Here is a 20,720-nt window from a genome sequence, read left to right on the forward strand (position 1 = left end):
ACCACTTCATTCGTCATGTAGCTTTTTTCTACTCTTCATGAATTCCTTTTGGTTTTAGTCTGTTTTTACAGAAGCCAACGTTATTTGTAGTATAATTTCATATGGTATTGTCAGTAATGAGTTATTTATGTTTCCGAATCGCTTTGTAGATCGGAACCACAGCTGAGCATATCAAAGAAACGAAAAATCATTTCTTGTCTTCCACAAGACCTTCATCAGCTCCAGAAGGAATTTCCAGTTTACAGCCATCGAGTAGATGCCTCTCTGACTCAGTCTAAAAAGGGGGTAGAGACACCTATAGTCTTTAAATCTAAAAGTGTTAAATCAGCTAAAAACAAGGACCTTAGCCTGGGCAGTTCTAGCAGGCACAAGTTTGACAAAGAATTGTTATCTGAAACTGGAGTCCCAACAAGTGAAAGGAAATGTCCTTTTATTCTTGTTCAGAATGAGAAGAAAAAAAGAAAAAAATCAGAAAAAACACACAATAAAAATAAGCACGATGCAGTGAAATCCAAGCCGGAGAAGTGTAAAATAGATGAGATTGTTAAACAGTCTGTCCGAGTGGAGAATGAAAGTATGGTTGGATGTAAAAGAGAAAAAATCAGTTTTCACATTCCTAAAAAGACTTACAGAGCCCTTCAGAAGCCTGAAGATAAAAACGTCTTCTTCACTAAATCTCACAAAACAGAAATTTCATGTAAGAACAAAAATTCCAGAGAGCCTTCAAATCTGCCTAGGCATAAAGTTAATTGTTTATTAGATTCTTCATATGAAAAAAGGACTGATCACCGAAGGAAAGATGTCTATTACCCTGAAAGGCCTGGCCGAACAACTGATTGCACAAGGACTGAAGAAACTCTGTCAAATGAAACCAATTTAGCCGAGGTAAGGAAGCTGGGGAATAGATGCAAGGAATTAGGTGCAGAAGTTACTTATATTGTTTTGTTCTTATGCTGATTCAAATTAAACATATTGAGAGCTTGAGAAATTGATTCTGATGGTGTCAGTCTTGTTTTGGTTTTGGGCGGCCTCTTCAGCTAAATTACTACCCAAGCCCACATCGCCCAAGAACAGCACATGACAGTATCATGATTGAGTAGTTGGAGAATGTGTGTTATGCTCGGATGTTTTTTCAGTGATTTAAGTTAATCCTCCTTTCAAATGCTTCCTTTGAAAAGATAACAATGACTCACCCTGCAGATGTTAGGGTGAGTATGAGCACATGAGCCAACCATTTGGGAGGATCTGATATGCTAACCCCCTTTCCGGGGGCTCCTAATTTTGATTTCCCGTATAATCAATGGAAAGGGGCTTGTAATTGAGGCTTTGAGGCACCAACCCACAGGTCTCTCTCTGTGCCTTCAAGATTACTGTCTCGAGTCCCACCCCCAAAGCCTCTCAGTACCTCTACAGTGCAGTTGCCCAGAGATACAAGTAGGAAGGGAAGGGTGTTTTTTTTTCAGGTCAGTGGCATAAGCTTACTTAGGTAGCAGGCTGTTATTTCCCCATTTGCCTCATTTTTCAGGGTTAGAAGAGGACCAAAAGGGATCCACTATAATACATAATTGATGCCTCAGCATGTTTATTCACTATCACGTCTCAATAGTTTACTCATGTTTGTAAAGGGGAGAATAAACATTTTTATTTGGCTCAGAGGGGCTTAGAGTGTCCTGTAGCATTCATTTTTTGACTTACTCTACTTGGGACTTGGAGCGAAATAGGCTGAAACCCAGTACAGCATCATTCCTGTATTTGTGAATCCGTTCATTAGAGTCTTTGGACTTTTATAAAAATCAATGCAAACCAGAACTAACCCTTGTCAGGCAGCCACAGAATGCCTTAAACCCAGGACGACTGTGACACGGATTTTAGAATAAAAGGTCTAATGGGAGAAAAAAGCTTAATGTGATTGACTTCAAGAGAGTAAAGAAAGGGTTGAGAATTTATCAAAGTTTAGGAAGGTTAATACTGCAACTTTTCTGTTGCCTACTACACTGATCTTTATTGGTAGCACCAGTGTTTATTGATACTCCCAAATCAGATTTGGAATAGGATCCAAAAGTTAATTATGTAATTTTGAACAGAATTACAATTGGATAGTATTTGGATTGGCTTTAAGACACGGATAAGTTTGTTTCTTATTGCTGACTGGGATTGTCTTTATTTTCAGACTTGTGATGTCTCACCTTCTACTTCTTCATTGTCCAGGATTCAAGATACAGAGGATACAGACCAAGAGGTTAATGATTTGCTTGTTTATTTTGAATGCCATATTTGGGAATGTATCAGTTGATGGTATTAATTGAGGGCTTACTGTGTGCAGAGCACTGTACTAAGCACTTGGGCGAGTAGATAAAAGAGGTGTTAGAAACATTCCCTGCCCACCACGAGCTTTCCAGCCTCCCCCTGCCTTACGTGTCCCTCAGGGCTCAGTTCTGGGTCCCCTTCTCTTCTCAATCCACACGCACTCCCTTGGGGTGCTCATCCATTTCCCATGGTTTCAACTGCTAGCTCTGTGAGGGTGTCCCCCAAATCCATTTCATTAGCCCTCTCTCCTCCTTGTTTTATGCCATCGACTCATCTTCGGCGCATAGCGACATCATGGACACATCTGTCCCAGAAAGTCCCACCTCCATCTGCAATAGTTCTCATAGTGGATCCATAGACTTTTCTTGATAAAAATATGCAAGTAGTTTACCATCGCCTCCTTCCGCACAGTAGACTTGAGTCTTCGCCCTTGATTCTCTCCCATGCCACTGCTGTCCAGCACGAGTGAGTTTTGACTTGAAGCAGACTGCCGTTGACACGCTAGCCACTGCCCAAGTTAGGAATGGGATGGATACGCCTCTGTTTGACTCACCCTCCCGTAGTCAAAACAGGTAGAGTACTGGAAACTCTCCAGGTGTGACCCTGAGAGGGGACTCTCCTCCTCTGCAATGTCAAATCTCCCCCTGCCTCCAGGACACCGCGATCTGAATGGGTTGTAATAGGAAAGGCTAAAAGGTTGGGCTGTTTGAGTACCCAGTGCTTAGGTGAAGCTGAAGTGACAGTTGGTGGGGTTATAGAGTTAGGAGGTAAGAGCTTGATTGACTTGATTACCAAGTTGTAGTGTATGTCCCTCTTTGTCATTTTTGTGTGTCTCCTTTACTCTTGTACCAGGCCTGCTCTGTTGCTTTGATTCCATTCTACCTTGTTGATTTTTTTGTGCCTTCTTTATGAAGGAAAAAAAACTTCCCTATTAGAGAAGCAGGGTGGTTTTAAGGTCCAGTCCAGTGCATTTTTTTGGCCTTTTAATTGATTGCAGAACATTGGAATAACCAGATTGAAAGGAAGGATGTCTTTATAGGTTGGGTTTATTTTTTCCTTACAGCAAAAGTAAATAAGTTTCACTGTAAATGGCATTAATGACTCAGCATTCATTTAAGAGGCCTTTTTTTTTCTTTTTTTTTTTACAATTAGATGCAGATCGTCGAAGAGCTGCATGCTGCTCGGGCTGGGAAGAGTATGGATTTGCCAGATGTGGCAACATCTAAAGATTTGACAAGTATGGAAATTGACTTGGAAGATGATGACACGCACCCATCTACCGGTACGTCCTCAGAAAGCTTGTAGATTTCCCATTATCTCTTTGAATATCAATTTGCCCTCTCTTTATTTTAGAGGCCAGCTGGTAGACATTTTAAGAAAATCCTAACTTTTCCTATTCCAGGCTCCCAAAGGTGTGCAGTGTACTACCAAGAATTGCTGAGAGGAGGGCAACCTCTCTCCATCTCCTCGTGGCCTAGAGAAGCAGCATGACATAGTGGCATGAGCGGACAACGTGGGTTCTAATCCCAGCTCTGTCACTTGTCTGCTGTGTGACCTTGGGCAAGTCATTTAACTTCTCTCTGCCTCAGTTACCTCATCTGTTAAATGGAGATTAAGACTGTGAGCCCCCTGTGAGACGGGGACTGTGTCCAACATGATTACCTTCTGTGTACCCCAGTGCTTAGAACTGTGCTTGGCACATAGTAAGTGCTTAACAAATACCTTAATTACTATTATTTATTTGAAATAAGCATATAACCACGTCAAGTAGGAAAGAACATGGCCTGGGGAAGTCCATGGGCCAGAGTTCTAATCCTGACTCTGCCACTTGCCTGCTTTGTGACCTTGGGCAAGTCACTTAGTTTCTCTGTGCATCAGTTCCCTCAACTGTAAAAGTGTGGATTACTACTTACACTATGAGCCCCATGCGGAACAGGGACTGTATCTGACCTAATTAACTTGTACCTACCCCAGGGCTTAAACAGTGTTTGACACATAGTAAGCATTCAATAAATACCATAAAAAAGTCGCTTCATTTCTCTGTGCCTCAATTTCTTCATCTGTAAAATGGGAATTCAATACCTAGTTCCTCTCCTACTTAGACCATGAGCTCCATATGGGACAGGAACTGTGCCCAACTTGATTAAATCTTATATTCCAACCTGATTATCTTGTATCTACTCCAGTACTTAGTGAGTGCTTACCAAGCACCACAAGTATTATTACTACTACTATTACTACATGTAATAATAATTGTGGTGCTTGGCAAGCACTTAATATAGTAATAATAATTTCCAGCAAGTTTGGGTGTGCTTTTGGAAGTAACATAACATCCTGTCAGTGTGTGTAGGAGGTCATACATTCTTATTTCCCCTCCTTCCCTTCAATCCTTGCAGTCAACAGTCTAGAAATACAAAGTAGCCTTTTCTGCTGCTATGCAAAGGAGAGAATATTGCCCAATGTATTTTTAATAGCGTGGTAATTTCCTGCTGTCCTGAAAGAGACTGCAGTTTCACAGAGTGATAAATTTCCTTTTCCCAGAGAAATCAGGCCCAATATGCTGGTCTGCCTATCAGATATTGTAGTAGATTTATGAAATCACTACTAAGGAATGGTTCCATGTCCCAGAAACTTTATATCTGTGCCTTCATATCCATGTCCTTAGAATTTATGTGGGGAAGGGACAGTCAGGAAAGGTACAAGCTGTCCTATATTTTCACTTTTAATGAAAAATGCATCCAAATAATGTTTCTGCTCTTAAGACACTGACTGGACATAAGCCACGCAGAGAGGAAGAGATACTGTCTTTTAATTCTTCTGCTGAAAGCCTTTATTCAGCATCATCAGCAGCAGCATTTATTGAATACCTCTGTGTGCAGAGCATGGGATTCAATTATACGAAGCACATAAAAGCCTACAATAAAAATATCATGGTCCTTCCCCTTGAGGAATTTAGAGCAAAGGCCTGGGAGTCATGGGTTCTAATTTCGGCTCTGCCACTTGTCTGCTGTGTGACCTTGGGCAAGTCACTTAACTTCTCTGTGCCTCAGTTACCTCATCTGCAAAATGGGGAGTAAGACTGTGAGCCCCATGTGGGACAGGACTGTGTCCAACCTGATTTCATTATATCTACCCTAGCGCTTAGAACAGTGCTTGGCACACACGAAGTGCTTAGCAAACACTATAATTGCCATTATTATTGAAGTCTAATGTGGGAGATGAGCAGATATAGATATTCTGTATAAAATGGGGCCAAAAGGGAAAACATAACTACACCTGATAAGCAAAAAAAAAGTGAAATTTATTCTTCAGAATAAATTCTGACGGAAGTAAATAATTAACTGCTTAGCTGAAAAATCACTGCCTCTTAATGGTTTCTGCAGTCACTAAATGCTAGTAAACATGTAATATTCATTTATCAAAGAATCTGATGTTCTAAAATTGCTTCTTTTCCTTGCTTTCAGAGAATACTGCTTCTAAAACAAAGCTCTTAATTGTTATTGATACCAACGTTCTGATGAATCACCTTCAATTTGTCAGAATTTTGAAGAATACAGAAGTACCAGGTATTTGTATATATTTATACACGTGAAACCTTTTTTTGACTTTTGCCCACTTGCTCTGCAAATGTTGTTGATGTTGACCATTGCAGAGTAACTTGGACTTGGTGCAGTGTACATGTTCCTAAACGATGAAAGAAACAGAGCTCCTTCAGACTCACGCAGGAGTTTGCTTGTGTAAATAGACTATTTTCAAATGTAATCTTGGGAAACTAACTCGGTAATATAAAGACTTACAATTTTCCAGGTTTTGACAAGTTGGTATTAATAATTCCCTGGATTGTTATACAAGAACTGGACCGAATGAAGGATGGCAAACTTCTAAAGCATGCCCAGCACAAGGCTGTTCCTGCAGTTTACTTCATCAACGATTGTCTCAAAGCCCAAGATGGAAAACTGTGGGGACAGTCGCTCCAACTCGCATCTCAGAAAGTTTGTGAGTACGGAAACGTTCTTCGGGACTTGGGCCGTTACATCCAGAGAGACCCTTGAAATAGCCTGGGAAGGGAAGGAAGACATGAGAAATTTTAATTTTTCAGTATTGACAGGAACCAGGATAGTAATAATGGCATTTACTGTGCACCTCCTATGTAATGTACTAAGCACTTGGGAAAGTTCAGCAGGAACAAAAGACAGGCTTGGGAATTCCTGAGGTCTCTGATTTTCAGCTGTCAGTCAGTCGTATTTATTGAGCACTTAGAGTGTACAGAGCACTGCATTAAGCACTTGGGGGAGAGAGTACAACATAGTAGATAGACATCATCTCTGCCCACGATAACCTTTTAACCACAGGACGAGAGCAGGAGAGCAGACGTTAAAATCCATTACAGATGGTTATGCGCATAAGTGCTGTGAGGGTGGGATGAAAAATCAAAGTGCCTATCCAAGTGCATAGGTGACAGGACAGGGAAGGCAAATTCACTATTTAGCCCTAGGCCTCTTGTTATAGCCAACTAAGATAAATAGGACCTACTTCAAATATATTATTATACATGGATATTGTGATCTTGGCTCAGAAATGGTTCTTCGTCTGGGATGGAATGGAACTTTTTGTTTAATAACACCTACTATGATTTTGACATTGCATTTGGTTGTTTCCATTTGTACTTTAAGGAGTGGTTGGTGACTGAAAATTCCAATTTTTTTTTATGGTACTTGTTAAGCGCTTCCTATGTGCCAGGCAGTATGCTTAAGTGTTGGGGTACATAAAGCATCTCAGGTTGGACACTGCCCATGTCCCATATGGGGCTCACAGTCTTAATCCCCATTCTACAGATGAGGTAACTGGGGTATAGAGAAGTTAAATGATGTGCCCAAGATCACACAGCAGACAAGTGGTAGAGCTGGAATTAAAACTCAGGTCTTTCTGACTCCCAGGCCCGTGCTTATCCCCTGGGCGATGCAATAAGTCAGAATGAAGTAGATTGTGTTTCTAAGACGGCAAAGATATTTTCCTTGCCTCCCAAATGTTACTGTGGCTGAACGTGAAATTCTGGCATCTTCTCTATTCTCACCGCACACAGTAGATGTGCTTAATTACTTGCATGTAATTAAAATGTAATTTGGATGTCTTAGGTACCTTTTTATATGTAAATCTTGGGTACCTTTTAATATTATTTTATGTTTGACCTCTGTAAGTATTATTTACTGTTGTATTATACTGTCCCAAGCGCTTTGTACCATGCTTTGCAAACAGTAAGTGCTCAATAAATGCAACTGAATGAATATGTAGGTGAGGACCGAACTGATCTATTTTTTTTTCCCTTGGTGATATTCAACTTGATCGACTTCTAGAATCAAGCTCTTTTTAAAAAAAAAAAAAAAAATCTGTACGCAAAGTGTATATCATTGTCTTGCTGATAATGACCTGATATTTTTCATGAGGGAAAACTCATTTTAGAAATTGGCAATAAGAAAATGAAATCATTTGTAATGAGGGGGAAAAAAACAAGAACAGAATGTACCATGGTTCATTTTACAGGTATTTCATTGAGGCATTCTAGATTAATGCTTCTACTCTGCCTAGTCCTTCATTATTTTATGAGCTCATTCATACCATTTTTCCTCCCCAGTCAGCAACACTGTCACAGTGTTCATAAAGCCTGTTGCCTTGCAGCCTTTTTAAAGAAAAATAAAAATACATTTTTTTTAAAGTGGCACAAAGTATGAGTGCACAACCGATCAAATCCCAGTAACTATAGATTGTCCTCATGCTAGTTTCACTTCTCTTAGCTATTTGGGTGGTTATGACTTCCTGGGATTTAAGGTCTGCATCATCTATGTGGGATCTAGAGCCTAGAAACATTGATATAGAGTCCTGGTATCCTAAGAGCAAGAGACATTTGATTCCTACTTCTATTATTATAAATATATATATTTACTGTGGGAGTTTGGCATATCTTTTTATCAAAAATTTTCCCTCAGTAACATAGTGGTTTAGTCATTTTGTCTACTAATATTTAGGTAGGAGTTTTGATTAAAAATTAACAAGTTAACATTTGTAAAGAGCCTTTAGCTATTTGGAAGGAAAATTACTTGCATCTCAGTTTTTCCATCAAATGATTTGAAAGATTCACTCTGTCTAAGGCTCATTTTCAAGCCTGTCCCCATCTCTCTTCCCCACCCCTTACTAACCCAGGTTAAGCAATAATCATAATAATAACACTGGTAGTCATTAAGCGATTACTATGTGCCAAGCACTGAACTAAACACTGGGGTAGACATAAGGTATTCAAGTCAGATACATCACCTTGCCCCTTCCTACCTCTCCTCCCTTCTCTCTTTCTACCGCCCACCCCGCACGCTCCGCTCCTCTGCCGCCCACCTCCTCACCGTCCCTCGGTCTCGCCCATCCCGCCGTCGACCCCCGGGCCACGTCCTCCCGCGGTCCTGGAACGCCCTCCCTCCTCACCTCCGCCAAACTGATTCTCTTCCCCTCTTCAAAACCATACTTAAAACTCACCTCCTCCAAGAGGCCTTCCCAGACTGAGCTCCTCTTCTCCCTTTACCCCCTCTACCACCCCCCCTTCACCTCTCCACAGCTAAACCCTCTTTTCCCCCTTTCCCTCTGCTCCTCCCCCTCTCCCTTCCCATCCCCTCAGCACTGTACTCGTCCGCTCAACTGTATATATTTCCATTACCCTATTTATTTTGTTAATGAATTGTACATCGCCTTGATTCTATTTAGTTGCCATTGTTTTTACGAGATGTTCTTCCCCTCGACTCTATTTATTGCCATTGTTCTTGTCTGTCCGTCTCCCCCGATTAGACCGTAAGCCCGTCAAACGGCAGGGACTGTCTCTATCTGTTGCCGACTTGTTCATTCCAAGTGCTTAGTACAGTGCTCTGCACATAGTAAACGCTCAATAAATACTATGGAATGAATGAATGGACATTGTCCCTGAGAAGAAGGGAGAAGAATTATTCAGTCCCCATTTTACAGATGAGGGAAGTCAAACCTAGAGAAGTTGGAGTGACTTGCCCAAGGTCACACCACAGACAAATGGCAAAAGTGGGATTAGACTCTCTGACTCCCAGACTTGTGCTCTTTCCACCAGGTCACCTGTTTCTCAAACTAATGAGTGCCTAGCCCTGGTTAGTGTCCCATTATTTACTGTTTGTCTGTTTTCTGCGCTCTCAGTCGAAGAGAAGAGGCTTCAGCTAACAATATGTGATTAGGGAATTAATCTGGTGGGGCTAGATAAGTGAATAGGTGACTGAAGAAAGTTTGAGGATGAAGGAAACTTATAATACAGAGAAGTTGAAGATAATTGACCCACGATTAGGGTGAACAGTTGTCCTGTTTTTAGCTGGCCATTTCCCCTGTCTGATTGTGTAATGGAGCCAGATACTTTTCTAGCTGATGGTTTTATTTTGGACACTAAGCCTCTCCCCACCACATCTGCTGAGTTCCAAGGCTCAGATGCTGTAACAGACCTCACGGGGGCTGGGGGGAGGGGGCGGGGGGTGGCAATGTGATGGCTCTGCCACATGCGTGGGAAGTTTAGGATTCCCCCAGGAAATGTTTTAATTGCACAAATTCCAAATACTTCCAGAAAATGGCACCTGAGACGGTATCACTTTATGCTGCACACTTGCATGTGACATCATCAGCCCTCCTTGTCCAGGATACAGTAGGTGGGAGGGAGCTGTCAGTGACCACCTTGCCCGTGATCACACAATGAATTGGTGACAGATGAAGTACTAAAAGTTATAACCTTTTATTCATTCATTCAGCTATATTTATTGAGCACGTACTGTGTGCAGATCACTGTACTAAATGCTTGGGAGAGTACAATATAACAATAAACAGACACATTCCCTGCCCACAACAAGCTTACATTATAGAGGGGAAGACAGACATTAAATAAATTACAGGTGTTTTCATGTTTTCCTATGATGTTAAAGCTCTAAAACTGTTAGTGGAATATATAAAAAGTATCTCATGTTGTTTATCTCAAATTTCATTATATTCTGAATTTCGTTTTAAGTGGGCAAGAGACAGAGTCTTTATGGCTTTCCAGCTCTTCTGACTCTCCCTTCGTCCTCATCTTCTTTCCAATAAAGTCCTGTCCCCATAAAGACAAAATATGCAAAAGATGATTTTAATATTGACAAAATCTTTATTGTACACTTAATTGCTTTTGGTAAATTTGCAGATGGGATGAGCGATGAAAACAATGATGATCGTGTGTTGAAGTGTTGCCTTCAGTATCAGAACTTATTCCCCAAGTCCGTGGTTCTACTGTGCACGTAAGTTACGTGGCCATTTTAGTTTAGGGGTGGAAATGTGGAACTGGTTAAATATGTGAGAGAATTGTGGCAGGGGGAAAAAATCATCTCCCCTCCACTTTGAGTCAACGAAATGACATTTTGGGGGAAATCCAGCTTTTGGACTGGGCCAAAGCTATCTTAAACTCTATTTTCTGGAAGAGAAATAACACAGATTTAAAGCAAAAAAATGCAATTTGGTAGACATATAAAGCACTTGTTTCTGACTTTTCCTCATCCTTCAATAGTCAGATTCTACGGTCTCTAATCTTGTGGGAAGCATACGGGGAAATATTCCAAGGAAAAGTGAGAGTTAAGTAGCTGTCCTATTTGTAAAGAGAGGCTAACGAGCAAGTTTTTATCCAGCTCCAAAGTTATGTAAAAGATCGGGGGGAAAGCAAGCCGTTGAATTAACTCTGCAGAGGTGGTGGGGGAAAGAATATTTGGTAGCGGGACAACAGGTCTCTTTGTCCTAAAGACTTGAGTGTTAGTAGTCTGGTTGCCTTGTGTTGCATTTTTCTTTCAATTCTTTAAATGTCCTGTTACTTAGAAGTTAAAAAATTATTTGTTGGAGGTAGGGATAGGATTAATAATTTAAAAAAATGACAAATTTACTATTTTCTAGGTTAATTAAGCAGGTAACATGTAAGTGCTCGTATAGATACAAGCCATTCCTATCCTGAACAATCCCTATCCTACAAGAGGTTCACAATCCAAAAGTATTGAGCTGTGATATTAAATAGTAATATCTCATTCTGAAAATGGAGAAAAGTAGTAATAGTTCCCTGATTTTAAATGAATTGTGAATATGGTTGTTTTATTACTAATTATGCAATTGCTCTGAGGATTAAAATAAATTTAGTCAATATTTAACATTATAAACAATTTCACATTTAACATTGATTTAATTAGTCAGCGGTGATACTGATTTACATAACATTCCGTAAAAGCCCCAAGCAACTTTCTTTAGAAGCCACATATAATAACTGAAGTAAAACTATTTGTGATTGAATGGTTTTTTCCCCTTAAACTAATTTAAATGATTCCGTTTGTTTTATAGAGTGTGGGATGTAGTTAATTGGGTTTTTTTAAATGGACTGATCTTATCTTTGATTTTTTTTTCCATTTCCTGTTAACAATTATAGCTCATTTGCTTGATTAATTTTCTTTTCAAAGGTGACATAGTTTAGATTTTTATTGTGGGAAACTCATTTTTTTCCCCGCCCCTAGCATTCTTTCCAAGAGGCCTGGCAAGTATCTAATTTTAAAACTGAGGAAAATCTAGTTGATCGGACAGCATTTGATGGGCTAGTGCCGAAGAACATTTGTATGAGAGATGGAGGTGCTTGACCACCTCCAGAAATTCAGAATTTTCTCTCTTACTCTTTCCTTACCATCACTTTTCCTTTCCATTTCCCTTCTCTCCATTTGCCTGCATAAAGCACCTGCCTGTCTCATTTAGTTTATATTTTTGCTTTGTCAAAGTTTGCTTTTTCATTCTTTCTCCCTTTGTCAATTTTTTTTTTCAATTCCCAAAGTTGAAATTTTTCAATTCCCTTAGGGGCTCATATGTAGCCCCAGAGGTTCTGGTTTCGAATCCCGACTCTGCCCCTTGTCACCTCTGTGACTGTGGGCAAGTCACGTCACTTCTCTGGGCCTCAGTTACCTCATCTGTAAAATGGGCATGAAGACTGTGAGCCTCACGTGGGACAACCTCATTACCCTGTATCTACCCAAGCTTAAAACAGTGCTCTGAACATAGTAAGCGCTTAACAAATACCAACATTATTTCTTCACTTCTCTGTGCCTCAGTTCCCTCATCTGTAAAATGGGGGTGAAGACTGTGAGCCTCGCGTGAGACAACCTCATTCCCCTGTATCAACCCCAGCGCTTAGAACAGTGCTCTCTCTGCACGCAGAAAGCGCTTAACAAATGCCAGCATTATTATTATGTTCCTGTCCAGTGCAAAGCCTGAACTGCAGTGCCCTAACCTCCTCTGCATTTGAGCAATGGTTGAAGTGAGCCCATGTTGAACCGGAAGTAGATCTTTAGGGTTGCCAACATGCATGGATGATGGTTTTGCCCATGCACTTGCCCTCTCTGGCTTTATTTTTTATTTCTTTGGTATTTGTTAAGCGCTTACTATGTGTCAAACACAGTTCTAAATGCTAGGGTGGATACAAGTTAATTAGGTTGGACACAGTCCGTGTCCCACAGGGGACTCTGTCTAAGTAGGAGGGAGAACAGGTATTTAATCTTCCATTTTGCAGTTGAGGAAATAGGCACAGAGAAGTTAAGTGACTTGCCTAGGCTCACACAGCAGGCACTTGGCAGAGGTGGGATTAGAACCCTGGTCCTCTGACTCCCCGTCCCGTGCTGTATTACCAAGTTGTTCTCCCTGTGAGGGCTGTTCCTTAAAGCATCTGTCCTTCGCACCCTTGCTTCTGCTGTGGCTACTGATGTAGGGAAAAATAGGACTGGTAATATCAGTCACTCGGTCAGTTGTATTTATTGAGCGCTTACTGTGTGCAGAGCACTATACTAAGCGCTTGGGAACCATGCAAGCAAAAACACGTATCTACTCTGAAGAGGGACAGAAGAGATTAACTTTGGTGGGGGCACTTGGGATCCTTTAGGACATGTTGGGATCTAAATTATTCAAAGTTTATTTGACAAGTAATGAAATTTCAGTTTATTTTTTTTCACAGGGATGATCGAAACCTGTGCAATAAAGGCATGATAAGTGGTGTAAAATCACTGAACAAAGGAGAATTGATCACTGAGCTACAGAACTTAAATGCAAAACAGGTAGTTCCAAGCCATTACCCCTGCATTTCTCCCCAGGAGTCCACAGTGGCAGGTTGGTACTGAGGAGCAACTGTTAGAATTAGACTGTGTATGTGAATATGTTATGACAAGTAGTTATTTACAATACTGGAGATTTGCAGGTGACAGGTATTTCTTTGGGGTTGAAAATAAGGTAGTGGGAGGTGAAATAATTATGTCTTTGCGAATGTTCATTTTGAGGAATTATCTTCCTCAGGTAAGATGCAAAGATGTGGACAGCACATGAAAAAACAACTTCAGTTTGCCTTTTTAAAAATCCCATTTAAAAATAATAGTGCTCAATCTCTGTTCGGCTTTCTGGTAACCGGGCTGTCACTTTTATACCTGTTAAAGGGAAAAGTTTCAACTAGTAGTAGAAAGATCCTTTTACTATTAATACAGTAAGACTTCATTTGATGACATAAGTACATTCTCAGATTCATTTTATGAAATCAAAGCTTTTGATCAAGTTTTTAATAAACAATGGCAAGAATAAGGACATACGTAAAGTGGATGACATTGTTTATATTGCTCTTTTATTTTTTCTGTGAGTTTGTATGCTAATCCCTGGGTGAGTGGGTGCTTGTCTTTACACATGTTTAGGTTTTTGTGAAGGTCCCTGTGGAAGGAAAAACTTCATGGACTCTACATTGTGTTTGAGCGGATATGTTGGAGACAAATTTTATTTACTACTAACTCTTCTTCTAGCACTAGTAGGGAGAGGCGATTGAGCGGCAGAGATTCCCCCTCTAGAAGAGGCCAGTTCGGTTCTGAATAAATAAGTAAACCTGAGCTTCTTTTATATAGTACATCTAATTTATTTGAAGTACAATTCAGGATAAATACATCAGGATGGGCAGCAACACCCCTTGGGGCGGGGGGAGGGTTTCTACCTTGTTCTCCAGGTAATTAAACCCCACCCAACCCCACTATAGGAGTAGCTTCTTGTTTTCAGCTACTCCTTATAGAAGACCTAGAGAAAACAAAGTGAGGATGTGTTGTGAATTTGAGTGCCCTGGTAACCAAAGGCGAATAAGGAGGCCTAAAGCTGAACCAAATGGGTCAGGGAGCTTGGGGCAAATGCAGGACCTTGACCAATGTGCTTCCACACACTGCTGATTGTGTGTCCATTGATGCAGGTCTCTTCCTGCGTGTAAGCCCCTGTGTAGATATGATGTATGTAAATCTGTGTTCTTAAGGTGTGTGAGTGTGAGCACGTGCACACTGAATATAGGCTCACAATCCCATATCACTGCTTCTCTATCGCTTTGCCTGACTGGCTTTACATCCAGTCTGGATGAGAAACAGGAAATATTAAGTTCAGTCAATTTGTGGTATTTATTGAGCGTTTATTATGGGCAGAGCATTGTAGTAAGTATTAGGGAAAGTTCAGCACAATATGTTCCCTTCCCATAACGAGCTTACTGTCCAGGGAGTATTCCATCTCCCCTGCCACCTCCTTCCACTGTGCTCTGTGGTGCTCGGGTGGTAGGAACGATTCATGGTGAACTGAGGCTTTTGTCAGCTGCAAATACCACTGGTTGATTGGTCAAGATAATTAGGATAAGTCCTCAATTATACAATAATATCTGCATTCTATCCTGTTTATTAATAGTGATGGCATTTGTTAAGCACTTACTATGTGCCGAGCACTGTTTAATTACTACATAATAATGACGCCGTTAGAAACATTCCCCAGAGCCACAGTCCAGCTCACAAAAGTCCAGCTGACAAAAGCCACATTGTAGTGGAAGAACTTCGCCCTGTAATTCAAAACGTGTTTTCCTGTGGGGCTCTGGGCTTCCTCAGGAAGTGGGTGCAGAGGGAGGAAAGGGGAAGGTGTAAATAGCAACCACAATTTGCTTAAGCTCATAGAGTGAAATTCTGTTTATTTTACACATACATTTGTGTGCGCCTCAGAGGAAAAATAGGGCAATGTGAAGAAATACTCTTCAGACTTTTTTTTACAACTTTGGTTTCTCGGCACAGTTTAAGGCCCCTTGAAATTTCAAAATGGAAATAGAAATATATGATGGATTCATTAATTTAAAATTCGTATCTGCTGATAAAACCATTAGACATGACTGCCCAAGACTTTAGGCTGTAGGAAATGAAACATTCACTTCTTTTGAGCTGGACTATGACTCCTGGGAATGTTTCTAATGGTGTCATTTTTATGTAATTGAAGCAGGATAGAAGGCAGATATTATTGCTTAATTGAGGACTTAATTATCTTGGCCAGTCAATCAACCACATAATAAATAATAAAAGACATTTCTTGGAAGCAATAAGCATTTTTAAGAAAAGCTCTGTGGAAATTTGAACTGATGTTATTGGGTCAGTGTGAGGTGGTAGGAAGCACTTCATTTCCCACCATAAAATGGGAATGGAAACAATGGAAAGATAGCACCTCTGTTAAATATCCCCACACCCCTCCCCAGGAGTGTTTAGCCTTCCAGTTCAAATCGTGACATTCACTTATCCTAAGAACTAAGCGTGTTCCAAAGTTAAAAGTTAATTTTTAAGGGCATTTGGTATTTCTAAGACTCTGGATTTCTTACTGAAAAATATTTGTGGTGACATGGTCTTTTATAAAATCATCTTGGAAACTAAGTTGATGCGTTTATTTGAAATATATGCTTCTAACTCCTCAAATAATGACAAATAGTCTTTGGCTAATTCAGGACCTCAAGAGAAAACCCATAAGGACAATACTTCAAGATCTGGAAAGGCTGTTCTACTTGAGAGATTCACAGCTGATCTTGAAAAATGCCTTGGAACAGCTTTATCTTCTATATTAGAAACAGAAATGAAGATTGCTTTTGGAAATCTTTGGATGGAGGTGATTATTTCAACCAATTGGTTGATGATTTCTACCCATAACTGAGTAAGCACTTTGTCCCTAGATTAGTAATTATGGTACAATGTTTTCCACTATAGTGGTAAAAAAAAAACCTTGAGCGATATAAATGACAGTTGAGTATGACAAACTAATCTCACATGTATTGCCCATCAAAAACCTAAGGTTTTTTTATGTTTGAAAGGTGTTTTGTTGGTACAAATAAGTCCAGTTCTCTAAGTCACATCCTTCCAAATGTTTCAGTGTTTTAAAGTTCAAAACAGTCAGCAGCTCTCTAGTGGAGAATAGAGAAGGGGGTGGTAAAAATTTTTAGTGTTTGGATTTTTATTTTTTTTTAAGAAATTCCTCCACTTCCAGGAGTATGATGGAATGCATTTTGGGAGCTCTAAGGCATATATCTATATATATATATAAACGGTATTTGTTAAGCACTTAATAATAATGCTGCTATTTGTTAAGCACTTACTATGTGCCAAGTACTGTTCTAAGCGCTGGGTTAGATACAGGGTAATCAGGTTGTCCATATGGGGCTCACAGTCTTAATCCCCATTTTACATATGAGGAATCTGAGGCACAGAGAAGTTAAGTGACTTGCCCAAAGCCACACAGCTGACAAGTGGCGGAGCTGGGATTAGAACCCATGACCTCTGACTCCCAAATCTGTGCTGTTTCCTCTAAGATGCTGCTTCTAACACACTGTGTGCCAGGCACTATACTAAGTACTGGGGTAGATATAAACTAATCAGGTTGGATACAGTCCCTGTCCCACATGGGGCTCACAATTTTAATCCAATTTAATTTTACATATGAGGTAACTGAGACACAGAGAAATAAAGTTACTTGCCTAGGATCTCACAGCCGACAACTGTCAGAGCCTGGATTTAGTACCCAGGCAGGTCCTCTGACTCCCAAGCCCGTGCTCTTTCTAATATGCCATGCTAGAATCCAGTAGATGTATTCCATCTCTTCTCTGTGGTGCTTTTTTCTAAATTACTATGATTGGGAAGAGGGATTTTTCATGAGGGGAACCTCACCATTGGTCGATTGATGGGCAGTGGATTAATGTAGCTGATCACAGGAGTCTTTTCCTCTGATCTTCTCCCTCCTTAAACTGTGAGCCCCATGTAGGACAGGGAATGTGTCCAATTTGATTATACCTACCCTAGTGCTTAGTAAAATGCTTGGCACATTTAAACCCTGAACAAATACCACTATTCTTCTTATAATATTGTACATCAGGCTGTACTTTTTCCAGGAATGAATCTGAGACCTCCTTGTAGACTCATTTTGAATGAGTATGATGGGCAACTTTCTGAAATCAATTTGCTCTTTGAAGCCTGTTCAGATTCATTTATTTCCATTGGAATTAAGCATGTTAACAAGTTCACTGGTAGCACGTGATAGATTTATATATAGTATTTGCAAAAATATCTGCCCAACTTCTGTACCAGGAAAGAATTTATATTATTACTTATAGTAAAAATTTTGGGAAAAATGACAGTTTATCACTGAAAAAGAATCCCCATTATTTCACAATAAATACATTTGAATAAATTTGATTTCGGTACTAAGTGACTTTAAATAAAATGCTCAGGGTTTTATGTTAGTTCTGCATTTGAGGAAAATAAAAGCTTGAATAGCTCTATGGTGATCATACTAAGCACATAATTAAAAATAATGTAAACATAAGATTTATGAAAATACCTTGGATTTTTTTCAATCGTTCAGGTGCTGTACTTGAAGCCTCCATGGACCCTAGCACAATTGTTAAACTGCTTTAAAAAACACTGGTTGGCCGTGTTTGGATTAATTATGAGGAAGGAATTCCTTGTCACCATCGAGGACCTCTACGAACGTCTCTGTAAAGGTATAAATGTTCTAGGTTGTCCTCTTTAAAATGTTAAATGTGCCGATGTGCAACAGTTTATACAGTGGTGAGTAATTTGGATTTTTAATCCGAGAGCTTAATTGATTTTTTAAATAATTCAAAGGACATTTCTGTAAACTGATGAAAGTCATTTTTCACTCTGTTTTCTAAAACCCCTTGACATCCCTATAACAGAAAACAGTGTTCCTAAGGGGAAAGTTTGGGCTCAGTTTCCATATTAAAGCCCATGGCTTTGACTTGTATGTTAACCGTTTGTATAATAACTGTTTTTTAAACTTGCATACGATTTAGAATATCTTGGGTGCCATAAGCAATGACTTTCTAGGAAAACTTTGCTTTGATTTGAAAAGGCATGAAACATTCATGCCTTTTTTTTTTTTTTACCATCTTTTAGTAAAAGCCTTCAGGGTATATACTTAAAGGGCCCATTCAGTTCTTCTGCACCAGACTACATTGTACGTGCGTGTGTTGCGTTCTTTACAGATTGAACCACGTAGTCCAAAGCCGTTTCCTAACAGTCTTGTATTTAAAATGTACTGAATAAAATGCCTACTGGAAGAACTGACTGTTCTAGATCAGTCACTACCTTACCTGGAGTTCTAGGTAACTTCAAGTCCTCTCTCAGTCCCCTGGACTTCTCCAGCTATATCGCCCCATCGCCTAACTCCCATTCGTGTCCAGACTTGTGGGCCTGGTAGAATGCATCCACTGCATTCATTTCCTTTCCACCAACTCTTCAATCAGGTTTTCTACTCCTAGCTCGCTGTGGGCAAGGAACTTGTCTATCGACTCTTATATTGTATTCTCCCAAGTGCTCAGTACAGTGCTCTCTGCCCAGATTGATTTTGTTCTACTGCTCAGGAATTTACTGAGCAGTACTAGTACTGTCAAAGAAAAGCACAGCATCTGACCTGTGAAGGAATCAATTTAAAGGAATTATTGCTATGTCTGAGAATTGCCAAACTCTCCCTTGCAGCTTCCTTCATCCCTCTCTTGGGTTTTTAGGCAGCGATTTAAAGAGATCGACGACCCCTACCTCTCCCAGATTCATTCATTGATTGATTGTCATATTTATTGAGCGCTTACCGTATGCAAATCACCTTACTAAGCACTTGGGAGAGTACTATATAACAACAAGATACCCATATGCAACTGAGAGTAACCACAACCAGAAACATTTGGGAATCCCTCTGCTGGAAAAAGAAAATATTTCTGTCTTAAAACTCCAGTTAGATTACTGAGCATTTTACCTGCATGAGAATGTTTTAGTTTATTGGTTATCATTAAGTAGACCCCTAAGTGTCCCAGGATGGCGATTATATACTTAAGATTAATTTAAAACGTTTAACTGATGACTTCTTTCGTAATCTTTTAATGTCAGCTAAGACGGTGGACTTTGCAACGGTAAAATCCTTGCTCCAGAGTTCAAAGAACTTGTTGCATGCGTTTAGTACAAGGTCCAACTATGACGGAATTCTTCCGCAGGCCTTTGCTCAAGTGAATGCGTTGCTTCAGTCAATGCTAAAGGTAAGGCCCAACTCATCAGACCTTGAGAACTTAGTCAGACTTTAATATGGGGGAGTCTATCGTTACTCCAAATCTTTTTAAACCGGCTTGGTAAAAACCTTCCCCCACCCTGCAAAGGGGTTCACTGGAAGGAAAATGGACAGATTCAGCAATCTTTTCTGGCACCTGGAATAATGATTTCTTGCTTGTATACCTTTGAGGGCATTGAATACTAATTGAACTGAATCGCACGAGCATATTTGGCTGATCCCAAACCAGGCAACATACCCTTCTTTTTGCCATTTTAAGATTTCTCTCTGCCCAAAATAGTTTTCCCCTTTGTCTTCAGTGCAGTAAACGAGAGATTTGGTTCGCACTTTTAATGTGCATTGGCAGAGATCCATCTGGTTGAGTTTAACAGATGTGGTCAGATATGGTCAGAAATGCAGTCCCGCTCCATACTCTCTGACTGGGTCAGGTGTTTTCACCATTGACGACCGTGTCTTGAGGATCTGTGCAGACCTTGTTTGGACATACAGAAAGCTAACCTCAAACAGGTGCCATTAGCAATAGTGTTTCGAAACTGGTGGCTTGAAAATGATCCTCTGTGGGGTCACATCTCCATGTGGAGACCAAGGTGTGAGATGCACACACCTGCTCACATGCATCTCGGAACAGCCGGGAAGAGAAGGGAGCAAGAGGGGCCCATCAGCTTTGGTGAGAAACTCAGCCATCCTGTTTGGGATGTAAAAACTGTGCTGAGAATCCTTCAGTGTCACACAGGGCAGGGGCAACCGGATAGTGGGCTGAAGTGACCCCTGTCAGTCAGGTGATTCCTAGGGTGTGCTTAAAACGAGGCTAGTTGTATGTGGTCCAAAGTATTTCCTTGTGAACATTCGTTTGACTCTGAAACTTTGGGGTGGTTTTTTTTTTTTATTGTTGTTGTTGTTTTTCCCCCTCTCCTCCTTCAGAGTTAGGTCAAAACTAGATGTTTCTACTGGAA

The 20,720-nt window shown here is 40.2% G+C and overlaps 1 protein-coding gene across 1 annotated transcript in view; it reads left to right on the forward strand.

Annotated features, from left to right (window-relative positions):
- The window catches only part of SWT1 (SWT1 RNA endoribonuclease homolog), a 50,669-nt gene that overhangs the window by 6,974 nt on the left and 22,975 nt on the right, over window positions 1-20,720 (forward strand). The window contains exons 5-14 of the mRNA XM_029080789.2: window positions 150-885; window positions 2,171-2,239; window positions 3,460-3,589; window positions 5,772-5,873; window positions 6,115-6,303; window positions 10,526-10,619; window positions 13,346-13,497; window positions 16,148-16,305; window positions 18,052-18,190; window positions 19,593-19,738. Coding sequence (XP_028936622.1) covers window positions 150-885; window positions 2,171-2,239; window positions 3,460-3,589; window positions 5,772-5,873; window positions 6,115-6,303; window positions 10,526-10,619; window positions 13,346-13,497; window positions 16,148-16,305; window positions 18,052-18,190; window positions 19,593-19,738 — 1,915 coding nt within the window. The remainder of the gene's footprint in view (window positions 1-149; window positions 886-2,170; window positions 2,240-3,459; window positions 3,590-5,771; window positions 5,874-6,114; window positions 6,304-10,525; window positions 10,620-13,345; window positions 13,498-16,147; window positions 16,306-18,051; window positions 18,191-19,592; window positions 19,739-20,720) is intronic.

This window comes from Ornithorhynchus anatinus, chromosome 16 (genome assembly GCF_004115215.2).
Source record: "Ornithorhynchus anatinus isolate Pmale09 chromosome 16, mOrnAna1.pri.v4, whole genome shotgun sequence".
Lineage (NCBI taxonomy): Eukaryota > Metazoa > Chordata > Mammalia > Monotremata > Ornithorhynchidae > Ornithorhynchus > Ornithorhynchus anatinus.